We start from the raw sequence: 27,136 nt of genomic DNA on the forward strand, positions 1-27,136 counted from the left end.
GCTCTCTGTCCAGTGGGCCTCACCTCCTAGGAACATGTGATAGGGATGGATTAAAATGTTTCTAACGATGGGTACGACACTCGCTGTTGATGGTTATTGCCAGGAATGCATTCAGGATTTCACCACCAAGTAGGACATTAACTGTATGTTTTTCGTAGATGCCCTTTACCAGATTCAGGAAGTCTTTTCTATTCCTAGTTTGCTGAAATGTTTTATGAATGGGTGTTGAATTTTGACAGATACTTTTTCTGCATTTATTGAGGCGATCGTATGGTGTTTCTGTTCATGTGGTGGATTACACTGACTGGTTTTCAAATGTTAAACCAGCCTTGCATTCTTGAGATAAACCCCACTTGGTCATGATGTATTATCCTTTTTATATATTGCTAGATTCGATTTGTTAATGTTATGTTAAGAATTCTTTGCATCTATATTTATGGGGGCTATAATCAGTTAATTTCTTGGCTGGTAATGTCTTTGTCAGATTTCAGTATCAAAGTTATGCCCATTTCATACAATCAGTTGAGAGGAGTTTCCTCCTCCTCTGTTTTCCAAAAGAGTTTGTGTAAGGTATGTATTGTTTCTTTCATAAAAGTTTGATAAAATTCACCAGTGGACCCAGGCTTGGAGTTTACTTTGTGGGAAAATTTTTATTATGAATTTGATTTCTTTAAATAGAGCTATTCAAATATTCTTATTCTTTTGGGGTCAATTTTGAATGTGTTTTTAAAGGAATTTCATCTGAGTTGTTGAGTTTATTGGCATAAAAATGTTTATAATATATATAGCCTTATTCTTTGAGTATCTATGGAATCTGTAGGTATCACTATAGATTTCTTCATTCATTCCTAACATTGGTAATGTATACTTTTCTCATTATCATTCTTGTAAAAGTCTTACTAATTTTATTAATCTTTTCTTGAAAAATAACTTTTATCTTTTAACATTTTCTATTTCATTGATTTCTGCTCTTTATTATTTCCTTCTACTTATTTTGGGTTTAATTTGTTATTTTTCTAGCTTAAGGTAGAAAAATAAGTTGATATTTAGTTACATAAGAAATAAGATTGAAGGTAAAAACTATGTCTTGTACTTATTTGTATCTATAACACACACTAGGCCCTTGATAAATTATTGTTGATTGAATGAATAGTGTGGTGGAGTATCCAGACAGAGGAGCTAAATAATGTCAAGATGGATCTAGGTTATTTGTCCAGTAAAATTTATCACATTGTATTTTATAGTTAGTGGTATTTATGCCCATTTTTCCTGCCAGAGCTTCTTTAGAACAACGGTATTTTCTTGATCTTTGCATCTGAGCATTTAGCAAAAAGTCTTTATGTAGGTACTAGCTGCTTATTTAATGCTTGTTGAATGATTGAAAGGCCAGTAGGGGAAGTAAGAAGGAATTTGGAAAATTTTTCAATAACTTGGTAAGTAGCTTACAGTGGTCTTTAGAGAGCTAGAGAAAGTTTTTATTCTGGTTACCCCATGAAGTGACCTAGCTGTGGTCAGTTAGCAGAGTATCCTTATGGGTCTATAACGACTCTTACTTTCTACCCTCTGGAATTAAGATCATGAGTTATGAAGCAAGGCTGACAGTAACACATGAATACTTATATTTTTATTTTGTGTAACATGCTTAAATTATTCCCGAATGGCAACAGGAGGAAGCAAGTGGATGTATCTGACGATGAGACAAAAGAAACTGAAAACATGAAGAAAAAGAGGAGAAGAATCAAACTTCCTGAGTCTGATAGCAGTGAAGATGAAGGTGGGCATTGCTAATTTTTAAAATTTTAATTTTTGGCTAGTGGGATTGTCTCAGTCAGTTTGGGATGCTATAACAAAAAATACCATGGACTGAGAGGCTTAAACAACAGGAATTTATTCCTCTCAGTTCTGAAGGCTAAGAAGACCAAAATCAAGGTGTCTGCTGATTCAGTTCCTGGTGAGAGCTCTCTTCCTCATTTGTAGACAGACACCTTCTTGCTGTATCCTCCGTGGCAAAGAGAGAAATCATCTTTCTTGTGTCTCTAATCTCATTCATGAGGGCCCTATCCTCGAGACTTAATTATCTCCCAAAGGTCCGCCTCCTACTTCTATCATATTGGGGATTAGGGCTTCAATATATAAATTTTGAGGGAACACAAACATTTGGTCCACAGAAGGGTCAGTTCTTATTATGATGATTTTAGGCTCAAGGAGCTAAAAATTTACTTATTATGGGTCACAGTGACAATAGTAATCCTAGCACTGAGAGACACAGTGTACCTATTTCTGTTTAAAAGCTACTTTAACCTTTTGACAAGAACCATAATCTTATGGTAATTTGTCAAAGTAGCAAACACAAAGGGAAAGAGAATAAGGATTATTATTTATTAACAAGGACGTTTTCTTTTTTAAAAAATAAAATGGAGCTCTTCCTTTGGGTACCTTCATGTGAATCTTATAAAATGGGTGATATTGTAGGCATCGGGGTATTGGTGGTGTTTTGTACCACATAAGTAAAACCATGCTAAGATGAAGAATCTGTATGGTCATTGTGGAGAGGGAATGACACTGTGAACCCTTCCAGTTTTAAGTTGTAGACACTGTTGTACAATAAGCGAACAGAATAAGGGCAAGAGTCTTGCCTGAAAAATTAAGTGCCTTTTAAAAGAATATCAATTATTCTAAGAGCCAGTTCAATTATCCTTCCCAAAATGTGTAAATGAAAGTGTACAGAAAAAGGAGGAGACCAAAGAGAACAATACCTGGGTTTGACTGATATGCCAGATTACTTTGATCCTGAAAAGGCTGGCTTGAGAACCAGTGGTGAAAAGCTTGAGCTGCTGTGATTGATTCTCCATGAATTCATGGCCTAATGAGTATAAAACATTTTTGGTAATGGCCAGGGGAACTATCGTCCAAAGGGATTCAGCATCATATAAAGGTAGACAAGAGCAAACAAACTGACACTAAAAAGAGATTAAAGAAAAATGAATGCAAAAAAAGGAACCTGCTATGCTGTTGAAGGACAAAGCTAAACTTGTTAGATTCTACTTTTACCAGAAACTAAGAAGCACTAAAAATGGTAACAGAGGCTCCCCAAAAGTGGGGGGATATTAGCTCAAGTGAATGAAAAAACAAATTATATATACAGGTGACAGTAATGCAAAAGAAATGAATATACATAAGAAATTGTACAAGAAAGTTGAATATGTCTATGGCAGAGGTACATCTTTGACTCTTCCATGGATTTAGGGTTTCCATTGACTGTGGAATGGATAGGGATAGGGTATTGTGACCATCCCAGTGGAGCAGTTGCTATATACTCATTCCATGTCATTTATCAAAATGCTTTAACCAAGACTACAGAAAGGAAGATTCCCAAGTGTGTGATGAAACAACCATCAAGGAACATTCTGACTGGTTAAGAGTTGAAGGAAATAGAGGCAAATCTATGCAGACACACAGGAAAATAACTTAGCAAGTAACTTAGGAATGTGTGCTAATTGGAACAGTTTTCCCTAAATTCCAACCAGGAAAAGAACTTGAAGAAGATTCTAAAAAAGTCTTTGAAGCCATCATCCTAATGTACATTAAAAAAGTAAACTAGATACTCTAGTATTAGTGAAGGAGTCAGCTCTAAGTCAAGGAATTACTGTGGTTGATTGAACACTCTTTACATACTTCTGAAATATTCTCTGTAGTTCTGATCCTTAGCTCACAAAAATAATACCCTTAAGTGATTAGAAATATGAGTGGGGTTATTTAGTTTGGAAGGGAGAAGAAATGTGAAAGAGGTGGACAACCTATAATAGCAGATGATATAAAGCAGAGGCTCTCAGATTTTTTTTTCTGGCAAAGATAATTTTTGGCATCTGACTAAATTTATAAACCTTTGCCATTTTATTCCTAAATTTCTTCTTTGTCTCAAAGCCAGTGGGATTTCATTTTAAACATTCATACAGTCTCTAACCTATTATTGTTTTATTTCTGTTACACTATTAGTTCAATATGCTGTCTTCAGCTGGAAGTTAGTACATGAGCAGCGGGAGTGGAGGAAATGGCAGAGACTTTGCAGTTAGACAGACCTGGGTTTAAATCTTAACCTTTACCACTGACCATGTGACTTTAGGCAGATTACTTAACTTAATCAATTCCTGTTTTCTCGTCTCTCATATAGGGATGTTATCACAAACTGTGCCGGCCTTTTATGAACATTAAATAAGATGCTGCGTCAAAAGTGCCGGGAGAGTGCTTAACATAGAGTCAGTTTTCTTATTATTCACCCCACTTTTCCTATTGAAATTCAGTAAGCGTTTAAGTGTGGTAATAAACACACTTGAAAGTACCTTCTCTCAGAAAATTCCCGTCAACTTCATATCCTTAACTCTCTACCCAAGGGACTGTTCCTTTATCTTTCTCCCTGGCAGAGTCATAAGCACCTTTAGCAGTTCTATTGTACATACTCCCTTTGTAAAGCAAGAAAAGGCCAGACCCAGAGAGAAACAACATTAAGAGTACTATCTATATTGCTAGGAAAAAGTTTTAAATGGTATGTTTCAGTCCTTGCTACCATTTTCAGTCCTTGCAAATTGCTTATAGAGAATGTTAAGCAAATGACCCACCGCCCCTTTTTTAAAGGTTAAAGGAAGCTATGAATGATTTTCAGGAATCCTAGTTACCCATCTCTTCCAGAAAACTCTCTGATAAACAGTGGTTACATTACTGGATCCCTGCAATTAGTTTTACCACAGCTCTTATGCTGCCCCAACAAAGGTTGCTTTCCTGGGGTGAGTGAGGTTTCTCATTCCTTATGCTTATGTCACTAAAAATATATTGAGGGAGAATGCTTGGCTTGGTAATAAAGACTAAGGTAGACAGACATGGATTCTAGCATATGAATGTGGGCAAGTTTTAAAAAAGTCTCTTTGAACCTCAGTTGTATCAATATAAAACAGAAATAGTAATAGTGATTTTGTAGGGTTATTATGAAAATGAATGATTAATGTTTGTAAAGTCCAGAAAATTCTAGTTGTTTTCCCTGTCCTTCCTTTCTTAAAATATTTTGTTTAAAAAAATTTTTTTAAACAAAGTAATACATGTACACAATTTCAAAAATCAGATAAAATACAAGTTTTATAATATATAGTAACCTCTCCTATCAGACTCACCTAATTGACTGATGCTTCCCTTGTCAACTTTTTCCCATCTGCCTTCCATGTTCCAGGGATTTGTTGAAATTTCTTATTCATTAAGAGCTCTTGGCTCCTCTGGTGTTCTCTTCCCCATTATGAGAGGGTTACAACATTTCTTTCCTTTATTATCGTTATAATGTTTCTCTTTGGGGGTGTGTGGAAGGGAGAAGGAGGTATATGCTGAATCTTCCTTGACCTAGAAGCCCATCATCCCAAATTTAGTTCAGAAAATGATTCTTTTCCTTTATTTAAAAGAAATTGTTACTGTATATTCAGTGCTAGGGAAATCATGGTGCCTCTGCCTGTGTGGACCTTAGAGTCTGAAGGTGAAGTGTAGATAAACAGTCCATACAGTGCAGTGAGAGGGGTCTTAGAGGGTGCCACTGGGATTGTGTTTTCCTTGGTTAAGTCAGGTTGTTACAGAACTGGAAATAGAGTAAGAACTCTTAAACTTATTACTGAGAGTACTCAAAATTCCTTTTTTTTGGCATCCTCACCACATAAACTTCACTCCCACCACTGTAACACATTGTGACACAGCTTTCTTAATAGCTATACCTTCAGAAAAACGTGTGCTTGGTTCTGTGGTTTGACTGGACTTTTGCTTCCTTGAGCTCCCATCATGTTCCAGCCTCCCAGAGCTGGTTAATAGCTGGACCACTTTCCTTTTATGTTTTTATTTCCTAGAGCTTATAAAGTTTTGGGGCCCATTTCATACTTGAAGTGTATAATTGTTTCTTTCTGGCTATTGTTCTGCTTCACCTCTTTAGGTCATTTGGCCTTGAACCCTCCACTGTCATAATTTTTAACACTGACCTAATCGGTTGGGAGAATTTCAGATCCAAGACTTGTGCTAAGAATTTGAATACAGCCAGGAGATTCAGGGAGCAGGTGAGGCTAAGCAGCTTACCCAGTTCCTTGACCAGCAATTTCTTTGTGGTAATTAATCAATAGGTCAGCTGAGGATTTTCACTTCCTCTCTTATGGGCCTTATACTATTTCTGGAACTATTCAGAAATGATGGGATCCCTGTGGTGGTACTGTCGTTTCAGGTGGTACCACTTCCATAGCAATATTTCTCTCCTTAAAATATTCTTTCCTGCTAATCTCAGTGTAGCAAAATAAGCCTCATCAGTGAGGCAAGTGAGAAGTAGTTCCCAAACACATATTAACAAGCAAGTCCTAGTTGTTAGAGCTGTAATTGTGATCATTGTGTCAGAGATGATTTCCCCACTCCCCAGTTTATGCTCTTAATATCAGCTGGAAAATTTCAGTCTAACATACATCTCAACTGATGGCAAATAATCCTCAGACCACAGTCACAAAATCACTGTTAACTATTATTTCTGTTTTATACAACTGAAGTTCAAAGAGATTTTTTTACAACTTGCCCACATTCATATGCTAGAATCTATGTCTGTCTGCCTTAGTCAAGCATTCTCCCTCAATATAATTTTAGTGACATAAGCATAAGGAATGTGGATGCGTCAGTGTATTTTAAATATATTTGTAATGGATTTGTAGCTCTTCAGATGAAAGGTACTCACATTTGATATAATCTGAGGATTATCTCCACTTACTTGATCTTAAGAGAAAATGTCTGGCCCTGAGTGGTAAGGTAGCGTGGGATAGCTGGAATAGTAAGGCTATGGAATCAGACTGACTGGGGTCTAAAACTTCCTGCCTCAGTTGCAAGCTCTGTGCCCCTGACAAGTTAACTAACCTCTCTGAACCTCTGTTTACTCAACTCTAATGTATGAATAATAGTATTAGTCTCTTAGGTTTGTTGTGAGGATAAAGTAAAATAATGTAAGTGAAATACATGACACATGGTAGATGATCAGTGGATATATTTTTTTTTTGATCAGTGGATATTTATAAAACAACTTCATACTTTGACTTATCTATAAAAGTAGAAGCTTAGCTAAGATGATCTCTAAGGTATATTCCAGCTCTAATAATTCTTGATTCTTTGATTCTCTTTGTATGAAAATTAATAAAATATGTATTTTAAAGATATTTATAGTTATATAATTGCAGAGTCCTTGGTTGTCTTGAATTACTGCTTGCAAAATACCCTTTGTTGGACATGGAAGTTTAGAGAGCCAGTGGAGAAGGCATTGTACCAGACACTGCTGTAGTTCTCTTATCTAAGCTTGTTTCCTTATTTCAGTCATACTAGACTCTCCTGGGGCTCATGAAGCTGAGTCACCATCCCCACCTCCTCCTGCTTCTCCATCTCCTGAACCAGTGCCGAAGACTGAGCCAGAGCCTCCTTCTGTCAAGGTACAACTTTACTGGGATGTGTCCTTTATCGCCCAAGGATAAAACTACTCTGCTACGTTAGTTCGCTGCTGTACACTTCACAGATGTCAGTAGCCGGCTCCTGTCTCGTCCTGCTCTCCTCTAGGTAGTGCAGAATGGGCATTCCCTCTCTTCTCACCTGAAGAGGGAGTTCAGCCATAAGGTGTCATCTCAGGAATGTGGCCAAAGTCAATCCTGGGAGCTCTTTTGTTTTTCATTCCCTCCAGCTTTAGGGCAGCTGTGCCACCCAACTCCTGTTGGCATTGTGCAAAGTGAAGTCTTGCAGCAGAGTGTGTGAAAGACAGAGTAGAACAAACAACTTATGCAGATTTGTTGCTCTTCAAGAAAAGGGCTGCAAATGGGGAAATACAATTTTCAATGATCTTCATCTGGCTCTTGTCTGATTCTGTTAGTGTAGATAATGAAGGACTGAGAAGATGGGTGGTTTTTTTCCTTTATGAATATTAGTTTTCCTTAATTCATTGTGTTAAGACTCATTTAAATTTTGCACTGATTTCCTCATTAGCTGAAGAGAAAATGGGGTGGAAGACCAGTGGAGAGAAAAGGAAGTTGGTATAAGTAATACCTTTTGATACTAAATTAGACAGTTGTAATGTTGCAGTGCCAAGATTGAACTAGCAGGTATCCACGGCAAGGGTGGATGCCATGGAGACCTCTGGTCTGGTTTAGAGGCCTTCCCTGAGTGCTTCCATAGTATCTGCTGTGGCCTTCCATTAAAGCCCTTACCACAATGGATTGCAATGGTCTGTTTTCTTTGTCTCTCTCCTCCACTAAGGCCCTTGTGCTATTGGTCTTTTTAACCTTGACGCCTGCACTACCCAACAAAAGTTTGTTGACTGAATGAACACAGTTCTTTGCTCAACATGCTACTTTTCTTCTCACAATGAAGTATCAATGAGTGTAACTTGTCTGTGGTTGGGCTGATCCCCTAAAGGGAAATTTGTAGATAACTTGTTTAACTTTTTATCGTCATAGAATATTGGAGGGTGATTGTTATAGAGTAAAAAACTTTTGTTATTTTTCTCTGTAGCTTGATTGGTCAATTTAATGTTGTATCCTCTGATCTTCCTATGATCTTTTAGGGCTCAAGTGGAGAAAACAAAAGAAAACGAAAACGTGTGCTAAAATCTAAAGCCTTTGTGGACGAGGAGGGCTGCATAGGTAAGAAAATTTTTTGACTCCAAATCCAGAGATAGAGTTATTACCATGGAGAGCACCGTAATCCCTTACAGAGCAGGGTGCCTCAGACTTTAATATGCACATGATTCATCCCCGGGTGGTGCTGGGCTGCTTTCCTGTGGCCCACACTTTGAGTAGTGGAATATAGGGAACACTACAACTAAAGTCAGAATACCTGGGTTTCTGTTTGGGTAATATGCTTGAGATCTTGCATAAAAGTCACATCATCTCTGGTGGGGAGTTTCTTGATCTGTGGAGTGGAGGGGAAATACCATTTTGCCTACATGTGGGATTGTTGTGAAGATTCATGTGAAGTAATATATTTAAAAAACACTTTCAAGATGGAAACCACAATACCAATTTTAAATCATAGACACTGAGAAACATTTGGGTTTTTTTTGAATGTTTGTTTTATACATTTGAACAGTGGAAAAGAAGCTCCTATAGAAGACTAGACTCTGAAGAGAGTGTCAAGAGTCTTCTTTGTGTTTTGTCCCATTTGTTCTATAGAGGGGTCTGACTCTTCCAAATCACTTCCTTTATGTTTCCTGCTTGTAAGCCATGTTAGGTAACAGCATGTGCTTTTTATGGAGGCCTAGAGGGAAATTAGAATTCAGGCCTCAAGTCATTGCTTGATTCTTCAGCCATGTTTTAGCTTGTTCTACCACGATTGACTGACTTCTGTGGGGCTTTTAAGATTTAGCACTTGAGGCCCGATGAGATGTTCAGATCCTGGTACTGTCTTTTGTGTTTGTAAAAAGTTGTGGGTTTAGGCTCTTCAACCGCTTGTCAGTGAGATAGCCGAGAATTGTCATTTCTCCTTTCCTGTGGCACCTGCCACACACTGGCTCTCCTAGAGAAGTATTTTTTCCCTTCCTTGATTTTCCTTTTCTGGTTCAAATTTTTGTCTTAAAAAGATTGATAGACTCTGAAGAATCAACTTTCCCTAGGCAATGTGGTTGTTAAAACTAGTGAAGGGGGCTTCCCTGGTGGCGCAGTGGTTGAGAGTCCACCTGCCGATGCAGGGGACACGGGTTCGTGCCCCGGTCCGGGAAGATCCCACATGCCGCGGAGTGGCTGGGCCTGTGAGCCATGACTGCTGAGCCTGCGCTTCCGGAGCCTGTGCTCCGCAGCGAGAGAGTCCACAACAGTGAGAGGCCTGCGTACCGCAAAAAAAAAAAACAACAAAAAAAAACTAGTGAAGACCTTTCATCAGTCTCGAGCCCTCTGCCATTCCCCACCTCCCACTCATCTGAAAAGGCCTCTGCCATTTTAATTGTAGCATGTGATTGGGAATAAAATTCCTTACACAGGAAATTTCTGTCTTTTCAGTGATAACTTTCTTGTGCCTATGAATTCTGGATTTTGGTCTTTTTTTGTTTTGTTTGTTTTTTGCTGTTAGTCTTCTAGTAATGAATTTCAAGCCTCTTGGTTTGACTGTTAATGGTAATTTACATATTTACTGTTGAATTTTTAATTCTTTTTTCTTTTAAACTTAAGAGGACAAAAGCATCAGTGCCAGTTTTTCCCTCCTGCTACCCCAAAAGAAAAGTGTCAAAAATATCTTTATGGGAGTTCATTGGGAATTTGGGGCTAATTACCTATTGCTTTGTTCAAAACATAGTACTCAAGTTTTGGCCAGGTATGGGATGTGAACTTTTTTGTACTCCTGTCTCCAGACAGGACTATTAAGAGCCTTGGATGCAACAATGAAAACTGTGCTCACATAGCACATTTTTTTTTAAGGTTTTTAGTCCAAGGTCAACCTAATGAATCTTGGCTCCTGTAACCAATAAAGGAGTTCTGCTTTCCTCTCTCTGCTCAGACTGTTCCAAATGTACCAGCACAGGGGGCTTCTCCTGTCCTGTGCTGGATGGGGGTTGGTCTGTGGGCTTAAAAAGCTGATCTTTCCCTTTCTGTGAGTTTACTACAGGGACTGGGGAGTTGGGCCCCTGAGATAAATTTGGGGTGGACTTCTGGACAGGGTGGATTTCTAAGAGCAAAACAGTTGAGTGGAAAAGAATTCTTCTACCCATGCAAACTGCGCCTGTTTTTATGGCAGCCCAGAAAAGTGGCGTGTTGTTCAGCTAAAATAAAGGACCTGTATTTTTAAGTTGAAACCTCCTTTGTTCTGTAGTTTGAAGTAGCCACAGCTTTGAATATAGAAATGCTCCTTTTAGCTCTTAAGGTATATACAAAGTGTTCTGCTTAAGAAATTCTGTTGGTGCTGCCCTGACTGGTTTTTAACTCCCTCAAGCAGTGCATTGCACAGAATCGGCAATGAGACAACCAGTGGTTAGTCATGAAATAATGAGCTAATTGATGCTGAAGTTTAATATTACAGACATGCCACCATTTGAATACATAATATAACTTATGGAGGAGCAAGTCTTGTCTTTTCTATATCTGTAGGTGGCTCTTTAGAATTCCCTAATTTGAGATATTGAGTAAATAACAGCTCATAATTTTGTTCTAAAATCCAGTTATGTAATGCTTTGGAAGTTGCATCAGGATGGGGATGATGTTCTGGGATCATAATTGTTGAACTAACAAGTATACCATGGAAATTCCTGAAGTATCTTAGAGCAGCATTTCTTAAACTTTGTTGAGTAGATGCATTACTTGAAGATCTTGACAAAATTCAATTTCTGATTCAGTAGGCCTGGGTTAGGACTTGAGATTCTGTGTTTCTAATAAGCTCATGGGAGATTCTAATGCCTCTGGTCTGTGGAGCCTTAAGATCTTCAAGAACGCTTAGTATATATTTAAAGCTTACTAATGTTTTTTTAGCCTCTTAGTTGACAGGGGTCAGCCAAAGTGACTTCTAGGCTGTTGAAAGTAATGACAAATCCTAGGAACTCTTAGGGAGGGGACTGTTGATTATGCAACCTTAATAAGAATAGATGAATAAGGTGAAGGAGTACTCCACTGGTTATAGCCAGTTGACCTCCAGCGTGGCCCATTGGAAGAGGAAAATATAGCACTGAAGAGTGCTTGCCAAAGACTACTGGGTGTATTTGTACATTTTGTAGGGCAGTATATCACCTTTTACAGGGGAGCAAAGAATGGTGATTCTCACGGTGTGGTCCCCAGACCAGCAGCATATCAGCATCACCTGGGAACATGTTAGAAAAGCAAGTTCTTGGGTCCACCCCAGACCTATTGAATCTAAAACTCTGGAAATAAAGCCCAGCCATACATGTTTAAATGAGCCTTCAAGTAATTCTGATACACATTAAAATTTGAGACTATGTAAGTGACAGACTAGGTATTAGAACACAGGTGTATTTGATTCCAAAGCCTATGCCTCTAGAACAGTTCGGCGGATATATTTTATTAGAAAAAAATGATCAATAATCGAGAGCTTAAAACTATCACTGTATGTTAGTGGGAAAAAATACCTTTCACTTTACTCATTTGAATATTATGCATATTAGGTTTCTCTATTCAGCTAAGAAAAGGTGTTTTCCTTTTTCCATCATTTGCTGAGAAAGGATTTAGATGACGTTGACTGTACAGCTGCTGCATCTCTCTAAAGTCACAGGAGGGTGGCATTGTACTGTTTCTTGCGGTTGGTGTGTGCACTGCAGTAGTATTGAAGAGACCCTCATCAGTTCTGGGACATCATTGTTGGAAGCGATTGTCTACCTGTGCCCTTTGGGGCTTCCTTATAGTGACTCCTCACTGGTATAATTTTTTTTTAAAGTTTCCAGTGGGGAGGGATCAGTGAATTTTATTGGTAGGAGAAAAGGCGCAATACACCCTTGGCTGACAGGGAGTAAAAACACTGGGAACTTTTTCTCATTTTATCGTTGTCCTTCCTTAAAACTATCAAGTTTGTCATCTGACCAAGTTTGCTTGAGATAGTCATTCTTCATGATGTAGACCATTACTAAATCCTGGGTCACTGAGAACCAAGGACTGAATAGTTGAGTAGCTAACCTCCAGTTCACAGTGGGTGACATCAGGATAGGACTAGCCAGGAGGGTCCATGGCAGTGAGTCTGGCTAGGTAGGATGGGGACTGGCTGGTAGAGCAGAGCTTAAGACCAGGAAAACCAGTGATGGAAATGGCAGGCACTGTGGGTCAGGGAGGTGAGACTGAAGAAGTCAGTCAAAGCATGGAGGTAGAAGTAGGTGTTTGAGATGCAGACAGTTCTTATGTAGAGCTCAGCAAGTTAGCTAAGCATAGACCAAGGCCCAAATGCAGGTTTTGGGCAACCACATGATAAAGGCCCACTTAAAGGCATGGGGCATAGCAGTGACAGAGTAAGGGTGAATGTTGATTTTGAGCCCCAGCTAGAGGCTGTGTGAGCTCAAAATACTGCTTCCTCCCTGAGGCGGGATCTGATCTCCCAGCGGGATTGAGCTGCAATGGTCAGTGAGCACACCTCCCTTGGTCAGTGGGTCTGAGGGGATTGGAGTGAACCAGACATCTCATTCTCTCTCGAGAGCTGTGTTCTAAATGACTCAACCCACTCATATCCCATTTTTTTCTTTATTCTTCCAGTAACTGAAAAGGTCTACGAGAGTGAATCCTGCACAGATAGTGAAGAAGAGCTTAAGATGAAGACTTCCTCTGTACATAGACCTCCCACCATGACTCTGAAAAAGGAACCCAAAGAGGAACGAAAGGGCCCAAAGAAAGGAACTGCTGCTCTGGGCAAAGCCAATAGACAAGTGTCCATTACTGGCTTCTTCCAGAGGAAGTGAACTGCCATCTCTGTTAGGTCCAGAGATGTGGAGTGGTCAAGGGACAAGACCAAGACATACAGACTCTCACTTACTGTGTAAGTTCATCCAGTACCTCACCTCATCTTTATCAAAAGACTGTTTTTCCATCCTGTGAGGTTTATACAGCTTCTGGTTTTCAACAAAAAGGAAATCACCTGGAAGCAAGAGGCAAAAGAATATTTCAAAAGCTGTTATCTTCCAACATTTTTTAAGCACAATTTTGACCTGTCCAGGAGAAGAATTCATTCCAAAAATAAATTGGAACAGGTTTCAGAATTATCACTGAAGCCGTTAGTGGCTAATCCACTGTGCCCTACCCACCCTGTGCCCTTATCCATCCATTTATGGCTCAGGAAGTGATCCTCCGTGTTCTTTTGTATTTTGTGGACTTGTGTGGGTATTCTTTTATGCCTGAATTTTACTGGATGTGTTTACCACTTCCCCATCCTCCCTTCCCCACTACCAAACTTTTGTGTGAAGCATTTTCTGTAAGTCTTTTAAATCTTGGTTGGACTAAAGGCTGAAACAAAAATCTCCCGGTAATCCTCTTTTCCTCCATTATGAAGTACACTGACACCTGGCCACAGACCAGCACATTACTTGTGTTCTAGCCCTTTCACAAAAGCTCTTACTCTTGAGCCCTTTATTCGCAATTAGTGGTTAGGGAAAAGCCTCAGGCAGAGCACAAATAGAAATGTAATGATGTATTCAACCCCACCAGAAATTACTTAGAGTCAACATTGATGACATTAGAGGACTTGTCATGGTGCTGACACAGGCTGTGCTTTATACTACACTTTGTGATTTTTGTCTCCTCCTCTCTCTCCCTTTCCCACTCTCAGTACCTAGAGAGGGAAACCCATACAGTGAAATGAAGGCTAAAAAGAGAAGTCCCTTCTTACATGCAACGTACAACAGTTAAGTAAAATTTCTCCTTTTCAAGGAAACTGAATGTTAGAAACAACAATTTTCCAGGAAGGTAATGAGGAAGAGGTAAAGCACATTGTCTATTGATGCTGCTCCTCTGTATTTTTAACTTCCTCACATGATTAGAAGTACAGGCTCCCCAAGAAGAGATGGAGAGACTGAGTCATTGGTAGATCTAAACATTTTCATTTGTTACTTATGGAAAATCATTTATTCCAGTGATAACTTGGAAGCACCTCCCTTTATGGCTGGACAGTGAGCTCAGGGGATGGAGGTGGTGTGGCGGTGACCTTGCACAGTGAGCTCTGGGGAAAGGAACACAGGCTCAGCTGCTGGAGTGACTCATGACTTAACAGACGAGGGACGTCTGACTTGCTTCTTGCTCCTTCTGCCTTCGCCTGGTGTATGTCGTAAGTGATGCAGTCAGCCGTCTACTGTTTAAGGTTAGGATTGTGACTGACCTTAGATTAATAGGAGCTTCTTTAGCAACTGTCACCCAGGGCCCTCCAGCCAGGCACCCCATGGACTTGATTAAAACCAGAGGTTTGGGAGATTAGTCCCAGCATTGCATTACGTCTACAACTTGAGAAGGCTGAGGCTTTGTGCAGCAAGCTGAGTAAAGGTTGACACATTCCAAACTCCTTTCTTTTTTAAATGTAAAAGGATGGAGAGAAGGATGGAAAGGCTGGATTTAACTTTACAAAAAACTTCTGGAGAGGAATCCCTTTTAAATGGTTATTTTCGCCATTGCCTCTAGTCATTTTTCTAAATAGAAATGGAAAATTAAAGGAAAAAAAAGCAACAATCCAGCCTTTTAAAAAAAAATTATCATGCTGGGATCTCTAATTAAATCACATTTTGAATTGGAAAACTCTGGTGCTGGTGGAGTTCTGTCTTTGCAAGCATAATGCAAATGCTGTGGTCACTGTGCCCAGTATGCTGCCTACACTCTGAGCCGTCTGCAAGGCTTATTGAGTAGTAAGTGCTGGCTGTTTCCTTTTTGTAAAAAAAAAAAAAAAAAAACTCTACCATGTTATCCACATGAGTTAAATAAATTTGAGAAGTTGTTTTAAAACAGTGCTTCAAACTGATTGTCTGATGAATCTGTTACTTGACAGGATGGCAACAGTGTATGCAGTTATTTAAACTCTGAACAGGAACAAGGCTGGTTTTCAGTTTATATTGTTAAAACTGCATACCCATAGTCTGAGATGGACAAGTTATTTGCTGTCTTCATCATTTTTTCAGTCCTGTGGGAAATCTTAGATTCAGCCAACCTCATTTTTTAGTTCCTTTAGAAGAAAATCTAGTCCTGATCTTGCACATTGTGTTAATCTGGCTTCACCACTTGCTGGCTCTGTGACCTTGGGCAGATTTCTAAACCTCAGATTCTTTATCAAAATAAAGCTCAAACAAGTTACCATGGGCCACCAAGAGTGAAGTAATGTGTATACAGAATAAATTCGGCACACGTAGGTGCTCTGCAAATGATGGCTTTCTTCTTGATGTCATAAATGATGCAGTCAGCCACCAACTTCCTGAAATGTTATCAAGGATATGACCCAGATGTTACACTCTTTCAAAATATTCATTCTGGCTGTCAGTGTGGTCAAAGAGGGAAGATAGTTACCTTATTTTATGAAAGGTTTTGGAGAGTATATTTTCTTACTGAGAGAAAGTGAGATTCGTAGATGGCTATATTTACTATTCATTAAAACATTTATTGCGTATCTCCTATATGTCACGCTTCTGTCCTGAGCACTAGAAGGTAGAATCCTAGAATTTGGCACTTGTCCTCAGGAACTAGTGGAAGGGACAAGAAAGTAAAGTGAAATCATAGCATCACATGGTGAGTGCAATGATAAATAAGCGCAGGGTCCTCAGAGAGCTCATAGGAGGGGGGGTGTTGAGGACATCTTCCTGAAGGAGAGAAAGCCAAGCAGTTTTTCTGAAGGATGAGTAGGATTTTACCAAGCAAAGAGGAATGGAAAGGATTTTCCAGGTAGAGGAATGTGACTTTTGGGGAGCAATGGACTATTAGAATTTGGGAATAGGGAGGGAAATATATTGGGAAGTGAAGTTGGGGTCCTGCTAAGGAGTTTGGATTTTATTTGAAGACTACGAGGGCCAATCAAAGAATTTTAAGAAGAGGAGTAACATTAGAAGTTGATTTTTATTTCAGCGTGACAGCTGGCATTTTCTTTGATTTTGTGTGCCATATAGGGAGTGTTTCTACCCATGCTTGCCCATCGTATCTTAGTTCTAGTAGTATTCAAATTAAAGTTCTAATGGAATTAAGGAAAAATGTTCTGGCTGAAGTAAGACTGCTTAATTCTGGCAGTCAGGGTAGGCAGTTGCAGTATTTTCCCTTGCCTCCCCCCATCAAAGCAGCTTTCTCTAGCAGAAATGATTTCAGTTTTTTAAAAGTGATATCAAAAACTGGTAGTTCTTCTCTGACACTCTCAATGATATGAGCCTCTACTCATTTCCCTGAAAAAAACGGAGGAGGACGAGTGGAACAGTTCTATTCCTTTTCTTTGTTTCTCTAAGAAGACATTAGTTATTATACAGGAGAGAGCTGAAGAGAAGGGCCATATAAGGAAACGAAATAGTTGCTCCAGGACCTGAGTAGAGTGAGTGCATAATAATGTATTTGCCAGAAACGTACTCTGTGTCAAGACTCGTTTTGGTAAACTTGTCTCCTTTCATTGGTTCCGGGATCTCAGTATGCTGTAATGCAGCTTTTTACCACCACAAAACATTCTGGGGCTGCCTCGTTTTGTTGTGAGAAGGCAGTATTGCTTTTTGAGTTATTACCCTGGCGGCTCTGTAAATTAGCCCATGCTGTCACTATGCCCTCTCTGAAGGGCACGTTGTACCCAAATGACTGCATTTAGGATGGACTCTTGCCACTCCCTGCTGCGTGATACTTCTCACCATTTGTATCTGTGTCCAGTTTTTTTGTGTTCTTAAGTGTGGGCCACCCACAGATTGCCACCCAGGCTCTTTAGCCTGAGAAACTTGGGAAGGCTTCTGATCCAAACCCACCTTAACTCTAGAATTCCCCCTCATTTCAAACCCTAAATATCATGTGGCTCCTCTGCCACCTCTCCCCGTTTTTCTCATTTGCTTTTGCCAGACTCCTTGTTTCTTGAGGCTTCACTTTGGCTTCTCCCCCTCTTTTTTTTTTTTAATATTCAAAGTTCTTCACAGCTAGTCCTTCTATAACTTCTTTTTTTTTCAGTCTTTTAAGGCTTTCTTTCTCAAGGTTCTTATGTCGTTTATTGAACTGCTCTTGAAGAATGGAAAAACCACGTTGTTTAGCATCTACTTTGGGTCATTCAAATCCAGAGGGTCAAACAGTTGTTGAATACTAGTTATGTTTAGTCCTGGATAAGATACTTGAGGGATTGCAAGAGCTCAGAGGCTATCATTATGGAGTGGAGGACAGGCACACTAAATAGCATTAGATAGCAACTGAGATGATGCTTAGATGAGTGGTAAGAGGGACTTAATTCAGAAGAGAACCTGGATAATCATAATGGGTGAAAATTTATAGTCCTGTGTAAAGAATAACAAAGAATTTAAGACAAGAAACAGGCTAAGGAAGGTTCACCATTTTAGTGGATTTTTAAAAAAATGTTTATTTGGCTGCACTGAGTCTTAGTTGCGGCACGTGGGATCTTTTGTTGCAGCATGCGGGCTCTTTTAGTTGTGGCATGTGGGGTCTTTAGTTGTGGAATGCGGGCTCCTTTAGTTGCGGGACGTGGGATCTAGTTCCCTGACCAAGGATCGAACCCAGGCCCCCTGCATTGGAGTGCAGAGTTTTCACCACTGGACCACCAGGGAAGTCCCTTTAGTGGATATTTATCTAGCTGTTTGAACATCACCATTTACACAATCATTGTATAAGTAAACCATGATAAAGTGAATCCTTAATGGGGTTATTTCTGCCCTACCTTAAAAATGAGAGTATTGACAAGATAGCAAGCAGGTACCCAGTGTTATTCCAAAAGGCAGTTTACAGGATCTACATACATTGGATCAGCATGAATTCAACTCAGTTTTGCACACACTCAACAATTTTGACATACTGGGGAAGCAGGGTGCTGTGATGGAAATAACACAAGTTGGGAGGCAGAGGGCTCTGGATTCAAACCCTGTTTAAGGCACTGAGCTTAGGTAAGACACTTATCCTCCGAGAACTTGTTTCCTCATCTTTAGAATGAGCTACACCATCTACCTTAAAGTGTTGTTTTCAGGCTTTAATGAAATGTTGCATGGGCAGTCAGTCTCTAGTATTCTGACATATATTAAGCTAACGCAAAGCAGGAAAACTCATATTTTTTTGCGCACCTACTATGTACCAGACACTGTTCCAAGAATGTTAAAGGTATTAGCTTCTTTTTTTTTTTAAATAGATTTATTTATTTATTTATTTATTGGCTGCGTTGCGTCTTCCGTGGCTGTGCGCGGACTTTCTCTAGTTGCCGAGGGCTTCCCATTGCAGTGGCTTCTCGTTGCAGAGCACAGGCTTCAGTAGTTGTGACACACAGGCTCAGTAGTTGTGGCACACGGGCTTAGTTGCTCCGCAACATGTGGGATCTTCCTGGACCAGGGCTGGAACCCGTGTTCCCTGCATTGGCAGGCGGATGCTTAACCACTGCGCCACCAGGGAAGCCCCTAGCTTCTTTTTTTAATTGAGGTATAGTTGATGTACAATATTAGGTGGACAACATACTAATTCACAATTTTTAAAGGTTATATTCCACTTATAGTTATAAAATATTGGTTATATTCCCTGTGTTGTACAATATATCTTGTAGCTTATTTGTTTTATATTAGTAGTCTGTACGTCTTAATCCCCATCCCTATTTTGCCCCTCCCCCCAGATATATTAACTCTTAATCCTTACAGCAACCCTAAGAGACTGGTACTTTTATTTCCATTTTACACATGAGGAAACTGAAGCAGAGAAATAGCGAAACTTGTTCAAGGTCACAGAGTTAGCAAGTGACAGAGCCAGGATATCAATCTTGACAATTTGGCTTTAGTGCCTGCAGTCTTAACCACTGTGCTATACTGTTCTTGGCTATATATTAGTTCACATTGCCACACCGCCCAATGATGATTCATGTTCGTTTTTACAAGTGAAAGTACAACTAAGTTGTTCAGATCCCAGATTGTCAGATTTGAAGGTGATCTTAATGTTTATCTAACTCAGCCACCCATCTGCTGCATGAGTCCTCTCTACAGCATCCCTGCCACATGGTCTTGAATCTGTAAACAAAGATTCAGTTATGTCCAGTATACCATACTTACTAAATTACAAAGTTAGATAAGTAGACTAATAAACGTTAAGAAGAAGGTAAAGAGAGGCTAGAATAAAGTTTTATAATTAATTTTAGATCATCAGGAAACTCTTCTGAACAGAGCATAGTTCCCTAAGTAATCCATTTGGTTGCTTTTAGTTTAAATCAAGAACACTTTTTCCTTGGAAAAGATTGTCCAACTCTTGGCCTTGCCTTTGACTTAACCTTTGTAAGAAAATCAAAAAGAAATTTGGCATTTTTTGCCCTATTTAAGCCATGCAGGTAGTAAAGCAGCCTCAGGACACTTGTTAGCCACTGATTGCTCTGAATTAGGCCAAGGGAGTCTTCTCAAAACCAGGTTTTCCTAAAAGATATGTGAAAATTACATAAATATAGCATAATCATGGTATTGTGCTTTTTTATTCTCTCCTGGAATGGGATGTACAGGAAGCAGAACCATTTTCCTGAAAACCATAAAGCCTGATGGGAGTGTTTCCCTTGTCCCTCTTAGTTATATTCCAACTTTACATGGTGCTTTACTTCATCCTATTTCATCCTTGTGATAGCCCTCAAGGTTTTTCTCTCCCCTGTTTTGCAGAAAACAAGCGTAGGTCATTTAACGAGTATGCCTAACACCTCACATTAAGGGAGTGGACCAGGGCTAGAACTAAGGTCTTCAGACTTCACAACGTGTAACTTTTCCACTGTAGAGCAACTGCTAAGAAGAAGAATGTGTTGGTCTACTCATGAGTTTGCCTTGAATGACTGCTTACTGATTTGCTCCACAACCATGGTGGCTGCTGTGAAAGATAAAAGAAAAGCACACGACAAGTTCTCTGCCTTCCTGGAACTGACAGTCATTGGAAAGGCAAAATGTGTGCGTGTTATGCATCTCACAGACTTTTGCCAAAAGTTTCTATGTGCCCAGCACTGTTGTGCTAGATGCTGGGAGATATAAAGATGAATTTCTTGCCCTTGAGGGGTTTACTATCTAGTGGAGGGAGAGACATAGATAAATAATTTAAATGTGCTATAATGATACTGTAATATTAGTGCTTACCATGGGCCAAAATTTGTGCTCAATCCATTTTCTCTAATCCTCACACTTTTCATCTACAAATGAAGATAAAAGAGGTTCAGAGTTTAAATGATTTGGCCAGTAAGTGGCAAAGGTGAGATGCATTTATTTTTAATAATAAATTTGTAACAAAAAATTGGAGGCACTGGAATACTCAAGTGGTTGTGATTAGCAAACCTGTATAGGAAGCTGACTTCCTGTCACATGGTGTGTGAGCAAACATGGAGGTTGGAACAAAAGGAGTTAAATGAATTACACCTTTAGAATTGTCAATCCCAGATAGGGATGATCTCACCAGTGGTTCAGGTCACTGAATCTTTTGGTTACAAGCCCCCGCATCTGTCTTTACATAAGGAAAACCACACCAGTGGACTGTACATTAGGCTAGGAGACTATGTCTTTCCCTCTGGTTGGTGTTCCAGCTGGCCGGGGAGGAGGGCCAGAGTTTAAACTCCAGGCTTTCTGACTTGAAACCTATATTCTTTCCACTATACCATGTCCTTCCCTGCCTAAGGGTGAGCCCAGGGAAGGGTTGTCTGTGACTACCTCAGGGATTAAGGATTCACAGAGGATGAAGTGCTTAAACTGAGAATAGATGTTTGCCAAATGGGAAAGTGAAGGGCACCCCAGGCAAAAGGAACAGGACATACTACATAAAAGACATAGACACATGAGAAAGCACAGAGTGTTTAGGGAGCTATAAGTGGTTTAGTGATAGACGGAATAGTGGGTTATGAGACAAATAAGTAGGTAGGGGCCAGATCACAGAAGTCTTTGCTAAGTAGTTTGGACTTCACTCTACAGGCAATAGGAAGCCATTGAAGAAGTTTAACATCTCAGATTCGTACATTAGAAAAATCACCATTTGTAGCCTGAAGAGAGAATCACCAGTATGAAATAGGTCATAAAGGCCAAATTGCACCTGCATCTTGAGACAGAACAAGCTGAGGAAAAGCTTCTTCTATCTCAAGATGAACAAGTTTGAGGTTGGATTTAGTTCAGTTTTAGGCAAATGATTCTTTTGATCCCCTTGGAAACTCAGGACAGGAGAGAATTGGGAGTGACTTCAAATGTGGAATGATTAGCCTTTTGCTGGTTCATCTCATGCTTGGAAATCCTCTGGCTCTTGCCTGAGCCATGGTCCTCGTTAAACCATGGAGATGGGATTGGTTCCACGGTTCCACTAAGGATCCATGTAGGCTGTTCTCTGACGCACGAACACACACTCTGATTTAGACCTGGAACTGACTGCATCTCCCTGGAATTCTTTGGGCCAAAATGACCCATAGTCCCAGACTGGTCAACCAAACTCATCCTATGAATAATGAATAAATATGACTAAAGTCATATTTATTGTACACCTGTTCCATGCCAGGTGTTTCTGTATACTTTATCATTTATTCCTCACAATTTTGTGAAGTGTAGATATCAGCCCAATTTTGTGAATTAGGAAATGAAGAGAGGCTACCACCAGGCTAGCATACAGTAGAGCTGGGAGACTTGAGGGGCAGACTGAGTGTCCCGTTGTCATCCACTCCTGACATGAGTTCTTTTCCAGTGGGGTGGAGCGCAGTAAGCAGTCTTGCTTATCGTAACTAGGGTTCACGTCAGGCACTCACTGAACAGCCATTATACTTGGGATTGTACAATGATATGATTCTACTCTAGCAGTGAGTTCTTGCTGCAAACTCCTGAACTCACCCCTAAAATAAGGGACCAGCTATCCTGAAGCCTCTGCATGAAGTCCCCCACCCTTACTTAGAGTCGTACATAACTCACAACATGAATTACGTGGCTTCCCAACCAGTAACACGTTAGTAGCAGCAGAGCGGCTAGAGAGGGTCGCTTTTTGCTCTCAGCAAGTAGTTGTCACTTCTTGGTTTTGTAGAAAGTACTTGGATTTTAGAGACAGATTGGAGCTCAGTGCCCATTCACCACCAGTGTGACTTCTCGAAAGTCACTGAACTGCCCTGAGCCTCAGTTTGCTCATCTCTAAGATGAAGATAATATCTATGTCAAGATTAGTGTGAGGATGAGAGATCATGAAATGTCTGGTTCATTCATAGTGCTTGGTCAGGAAATGATTACTATCATTATTTTCAAAGCAGTGCTTTGGGCTTTAATCTTCCCTATGTGAGAAAAATGAGTTGTCATCCTTCATTTGTTTGTTTTTCAACTAATCTTTATTAGGGTACCTACTTTATGTTATAAACAACACTTTGGACTATCAAAACTGATGTTCTGCCAAAGTGAGGAGGGAGTGTTTCAATGGGCAGCCTTGTGATCTGCTCACCTGTCCAATCCATGACCCCCTTGATCCACCAGCACCCCTCCCTCTCAGCGGGCTGCTGTGTCATTCTGCATATGTTCTGAACTCTTGTTTCAACCACGTTTCTACTTGAAACAGTTTAGAGGAAAGTCAGTGGTCTGAGTGCACATTCGATTTCTCCAAGTACAGGCATCAGAGGGCGCCTTTATAAATGAAAAAATAAACAGATCTTCGGCAGTGAAGAGGCCTCCCTCTGCTTCGCCCAGGGATGGGGGTGGGGTGCTCAGGCAATAGTCACGCCTGCAGTTTGAGCCCATCTGTGTTTTCTGTCTGCCTCCTGAGTACTGTCCCCTTGTGGTTTGCATCATTCCCAGACACAAGCCAACTCCAACCCTCCTCAATCCACTTGGTCAATAGCTGTCTTATTTAAACACGCCCCCTCTCTCTTTGGGCGCCAGATGTGAAGTTTCAAGGCAGTAGAGGCCAGGCTGGCTAATGCTGGGACACCTGCTTTAGCAGGCAAGCCAGTCAGCTGCTGCTTCTGATGATGTTGGCCCTTTTTCACGGACTTCATGAGGGTTTCACCCCACCAAGCACACACACAGGCAGCTGAAGGAGCCTCATAAATTATGGTTTTGTTTGTTTACTTAGGGCAGGCAGCGTGGTGTAGTGGAAAGAGCCTGCACTTGGAAGCAGAAAACATGGGTTTGAGTCCTCACCGGTTTTGTCTTTAGAGCATCTCTTTCTTCATAGATATCACTACCTCATATGTTATATAAGTGTTGTTTGTTTATCTGCTTATCTCCTCCACTACAGGTAGTTAAGTGCTAGGAGGTCAGGGCCTGCTTTGGCCATCGTTCTATCTCCAGCACCTAGGACAGTGCCTGGAACATAGTAGGCTCAAGATTTTTTGAATGAATGAATGAATTCTAAAACTGCCTCTTCCACTCATTGGCCATGTGATCTGGGAAAAGTCATTTATCTTCTCTGGGCCTTCATTTTGTCAGCTGTAAAATGAAGCCATTAGATCTCTATCCCTGATGCTCTAAGATGATAATAATTCATTCATTTAAAAAATTACCTTGGGACTTCCCTGGTGGCGCAGTGGTTAAGAATCTGCCTGCCGGGCTTCCCTGGTGGCGCAGTGGTTGAGAGTCTGCCTGCTGATGCAGGGGACACAGGTTTGTGCCCCGGTCTGGGAGGATCCCACATGCTGCGGAGTGGCTGGGCCCGTGAGCCATGGCCGCTGAGCCTGCGCGTCCGGAGCCTGTGCTCCGCAACGGGAGAGGCCACGACAGTGAGAGGCCCGCGTACCGCAAAAAAAAAAAAACAAAAAAAGAATCCACCTGCCAATGCAGGGGACATGGGTTCAAGCCCTGGTCCGGGAAGATCCCACATGCTGCGGAGCAGCTAAGCCCGTGTGCCACAACTACTGAGCCTGCGCTCTAGAGCCCGCGAGCCACAACTACTGAGCCCGCGAGCCACAACTACGGAAGCCCACGTGCCTAGAGCCCGTGCTCCACAACAAGAGAAGCCACCGCAATGAGAAGCCCGCGCACAGCAAAGAAGAGTAGCCCCCGCTCGCCGCAACTAGAGAAAGCCTGCACACACAGCAACGAAGAGTAGCCCCCACTCGCTGCAACTAAAGAAAAGCCCACGCGCAGCGATGAAGACCCAACGCAGCCAAAAATGTATAAATTTATTTAAAAAAAAATTACGTTGTGTCTCTGGGCTGGGTACTCTGCCAAGCCCTGACACTACACAGTCATGAGCAAGTCAGAAATAGAATCTGCCCTCATGAAGTTTTTTTTCTGTGGTTTTTTTTTTTTTTTTTTTTTTTTTTTGCGCTGTACACGGGCCTCTCACTGTTGTGGCCTCTCCTGTTGCGGAGCACAGGCTCCGGACGCGCAGGTTCAGCGGGCATGGCTCACGGGCCCAGCCGCTCCACAGCATGTGGGATCTTCCCAGACCAGGGCACGAACCCGCATCCCCTGCATCGGCAGGCGGACTCTCAACCACCGTGCCACCAGGGAAGCCCCCCTCATGAAGTTTTGAAAGGGAGAGGAAACCAAATAAATTATGGCGTAAACAGGTATTGAAGGACCATTGTGATAAGCCTTATGAAGGATCTGTAGCAGGCACTATGACAGGATGTAATGGGGGGACCTAACCATGTTGGGGATCATCCAGGAAGATAACCTGGTAAGAGTGACATTTAAGCTTAGACTTTACGGATAAGTAGGAGTTGGCCAGGCAAAGGGGGTACAGGATTTCAGGCAGAGGGAAGAGCACACGTGAAAACCCTGGAGGAGGAATGTCTATCTCCAGCACCTAGTGACTGCACAGTGACTGACAGGGAGGTTGTACCCATGATGAGGCCAGAGAAGTAGGCTGAGCCAGACTGTTGGGAAGCTTGAGGCTGTGGGAAGGATTGTGTCATTCTAAAGGCAGAGAGAAGCCATGGAAGACAATCCGTGTCATTACAGAGAGAGCCCTAGTACAGACAAAAGGGAAAGCTGGACGCCCTCCTTACACGCCTGTCCAAGATAATGGGCAGATTTTACCCCATTTTATAGGTGAGAAAATAGGTCCAGAGAGGGCAGGTGACCACTGGGCAAGTCAGTGGCAGAGCCTCATCTTAGACATTTCAGTCCACTCCTCTCAATACCCTATTGCTTTACAGAGCTGAGAGCTTTTTCTCCCTCTAAAATCCTCCAGATGGCTAGGATTTGGACCTAAATACCTTGTAATAGTAACTCTTACTGAAAATTGAATGTCTCATAAGCCACTTTTAAGCAAGTCTGATAAGAGACAAACTTCTCCTGAGCATTATGCTTGCATTTGGGGTAACTGCAACCAAATCTTTGATGTATTTTAAGTTATCCTTAGGATCGATTCCTAGGAATAGAATTACTGTGTCAAAGGATATGCATTTTTTATTTTATTTTATTTTTTGCGGTACGCGGGCCTCTCACTGTTGTGGCCTCTCCTGTTGCGGAGCACAGGCTCCGGACGCGCAGGCTCAGCAGCCATGGCTCACGGGCCCAGCCGCTCTGCGGCATGTGGGATCTTCCCGGACCGGGGCACGAACCCCTGTCCCCTGCATTGGCAGGTGGACTCTCAACCACTGCACCACCAGGGAAGCCCAAGGATATGCATTTTTAAGACACATTGCAGACTGCCCCCTCAAAGCTTGTACCGATTTGATGTTCATTGTCAGTACATGAGAATGACCTTCTCACTGCTTCAAGTAACATAAAACTGAGTTGCCATGTGTATGGCTGATTTATTTTGTTGTGCAGTGGAGGCTAACAACATTGTAAAGCAACCATACTCCAATAAAAATTAAAAAAAAAAAATGAGTTGCCAGCCATACTTAATTTTCTCGCTTAGAGACAGGAAATACAACAAGACTTTGACAATTTTAATTGAGGAAAGAAGATGAAGCTTTAGAGATGGTGTCCAGTGGAGGCAGGAAACTCCCCAAGGCCTAGGACGAAGCCGAAAGGTACCTCACATGGGGTCGGGTCATTTGCTGACAGCAGGGCACTCCTGTGCAGCTGCTGCTGCTCAGAACTTGGTGTGGTTCCTGGAGACGTAAGCAGAGGGTCTATGAAGCCGATAGAACCCTGTGGACTGGGGACATTAAAAGTCCTGAGAAGGAAGAAAAAACTCCAGCAGAAGCTAAGTCGGTAGGGAGAGCAGCATGAGTTATCACTGCCAGCAGACTCGAGAGAGTATCATAATGGGCTTGTTAGTTCACCGAGTGGGGTCACTAACAAGAGTGACCCCAAGAGTCAGAGATCTTGCCGGTCATTTCCCTCACTTGGCTGGTGTGATAGACCTGTATCTTTATCTCCTACAGGGCCTTGCACAGAGTCCTTGCTCTGGGTATGTTTCAGGGCCAAGGGGACTTTTCAGTAATTTGCTGTTAATTCAACAAATATTTAATGTGTTAGGAAGTGGAAATAAAGTGAAGATTAGGATGACCATGGTTTGTGATCGTGCAGAGTTTACAATAGTGAGGGTTAACTATAGGTAAGAACTAATTACAATATTTAAGAGAAGGGCTATGAGAGAGAAGTACAGGACATCATAAAAATATATCAGAAGGGGCCCCAAGTCCA

At 41.1% G+C, this 27,136-nt stretch overlaps 1 protein-coding gene across 3 annotated transcripts in view; it reads left to right on the forward strand.

The window, feature by feature from the left end:
* The window catches only part of POLD3 (DNA polymerase delta 3, accessory subunit), an 88,459-nt gene that overhangs the window by 26,118 nt on the left and 35,205 nt on the right, over window positions 1-27,136 (forward strand). Inside the window, exons 9-13 of one of the 3 annotated variants that reach the window (XR_013829451.1) lie at window positions 1,668-1,774; window positions 7,360-7,472; window positions 8,594-8,672; window positions 13,200-13,479; window positions 14,570-14,760. Coding sequence is in view for 1 of the 3 variants with exons in the window: in XM_079929365.1 (XP_079785491.1) it covers window positions 1,668-1,774; window positions 7,360-7,472; window positions 8,594-8,672; window positions 13,200-13,402 (502 nt within the window). In the remaining 2 variants the exon portion in view is untranslated. Of the gene's footprint in view, window positions 1-1,667; window positions 1,775-7,359; window positions 7,473-8,593; window positions 8,673-13,199; window positions 14,102-14,569; window positions 15,874-27,136 lie in introns of those variants that run through there. The other 2 variants (XR_013829452.1, XM_079929365.1) reach the window with 2 other exon arrangements.

This window comes from Stenella coeruleoalba (assembly GCF_951394435.1).
Source record: "Stenella coeruleoalba genome assembly, chromosome: 8".
Lineage (NCBI taxonomy): Eukaryota > Metazoa > Chordata > Mammalia > Artiodactyla > Delphinidae > Stenella > Stenella coeruleoalba.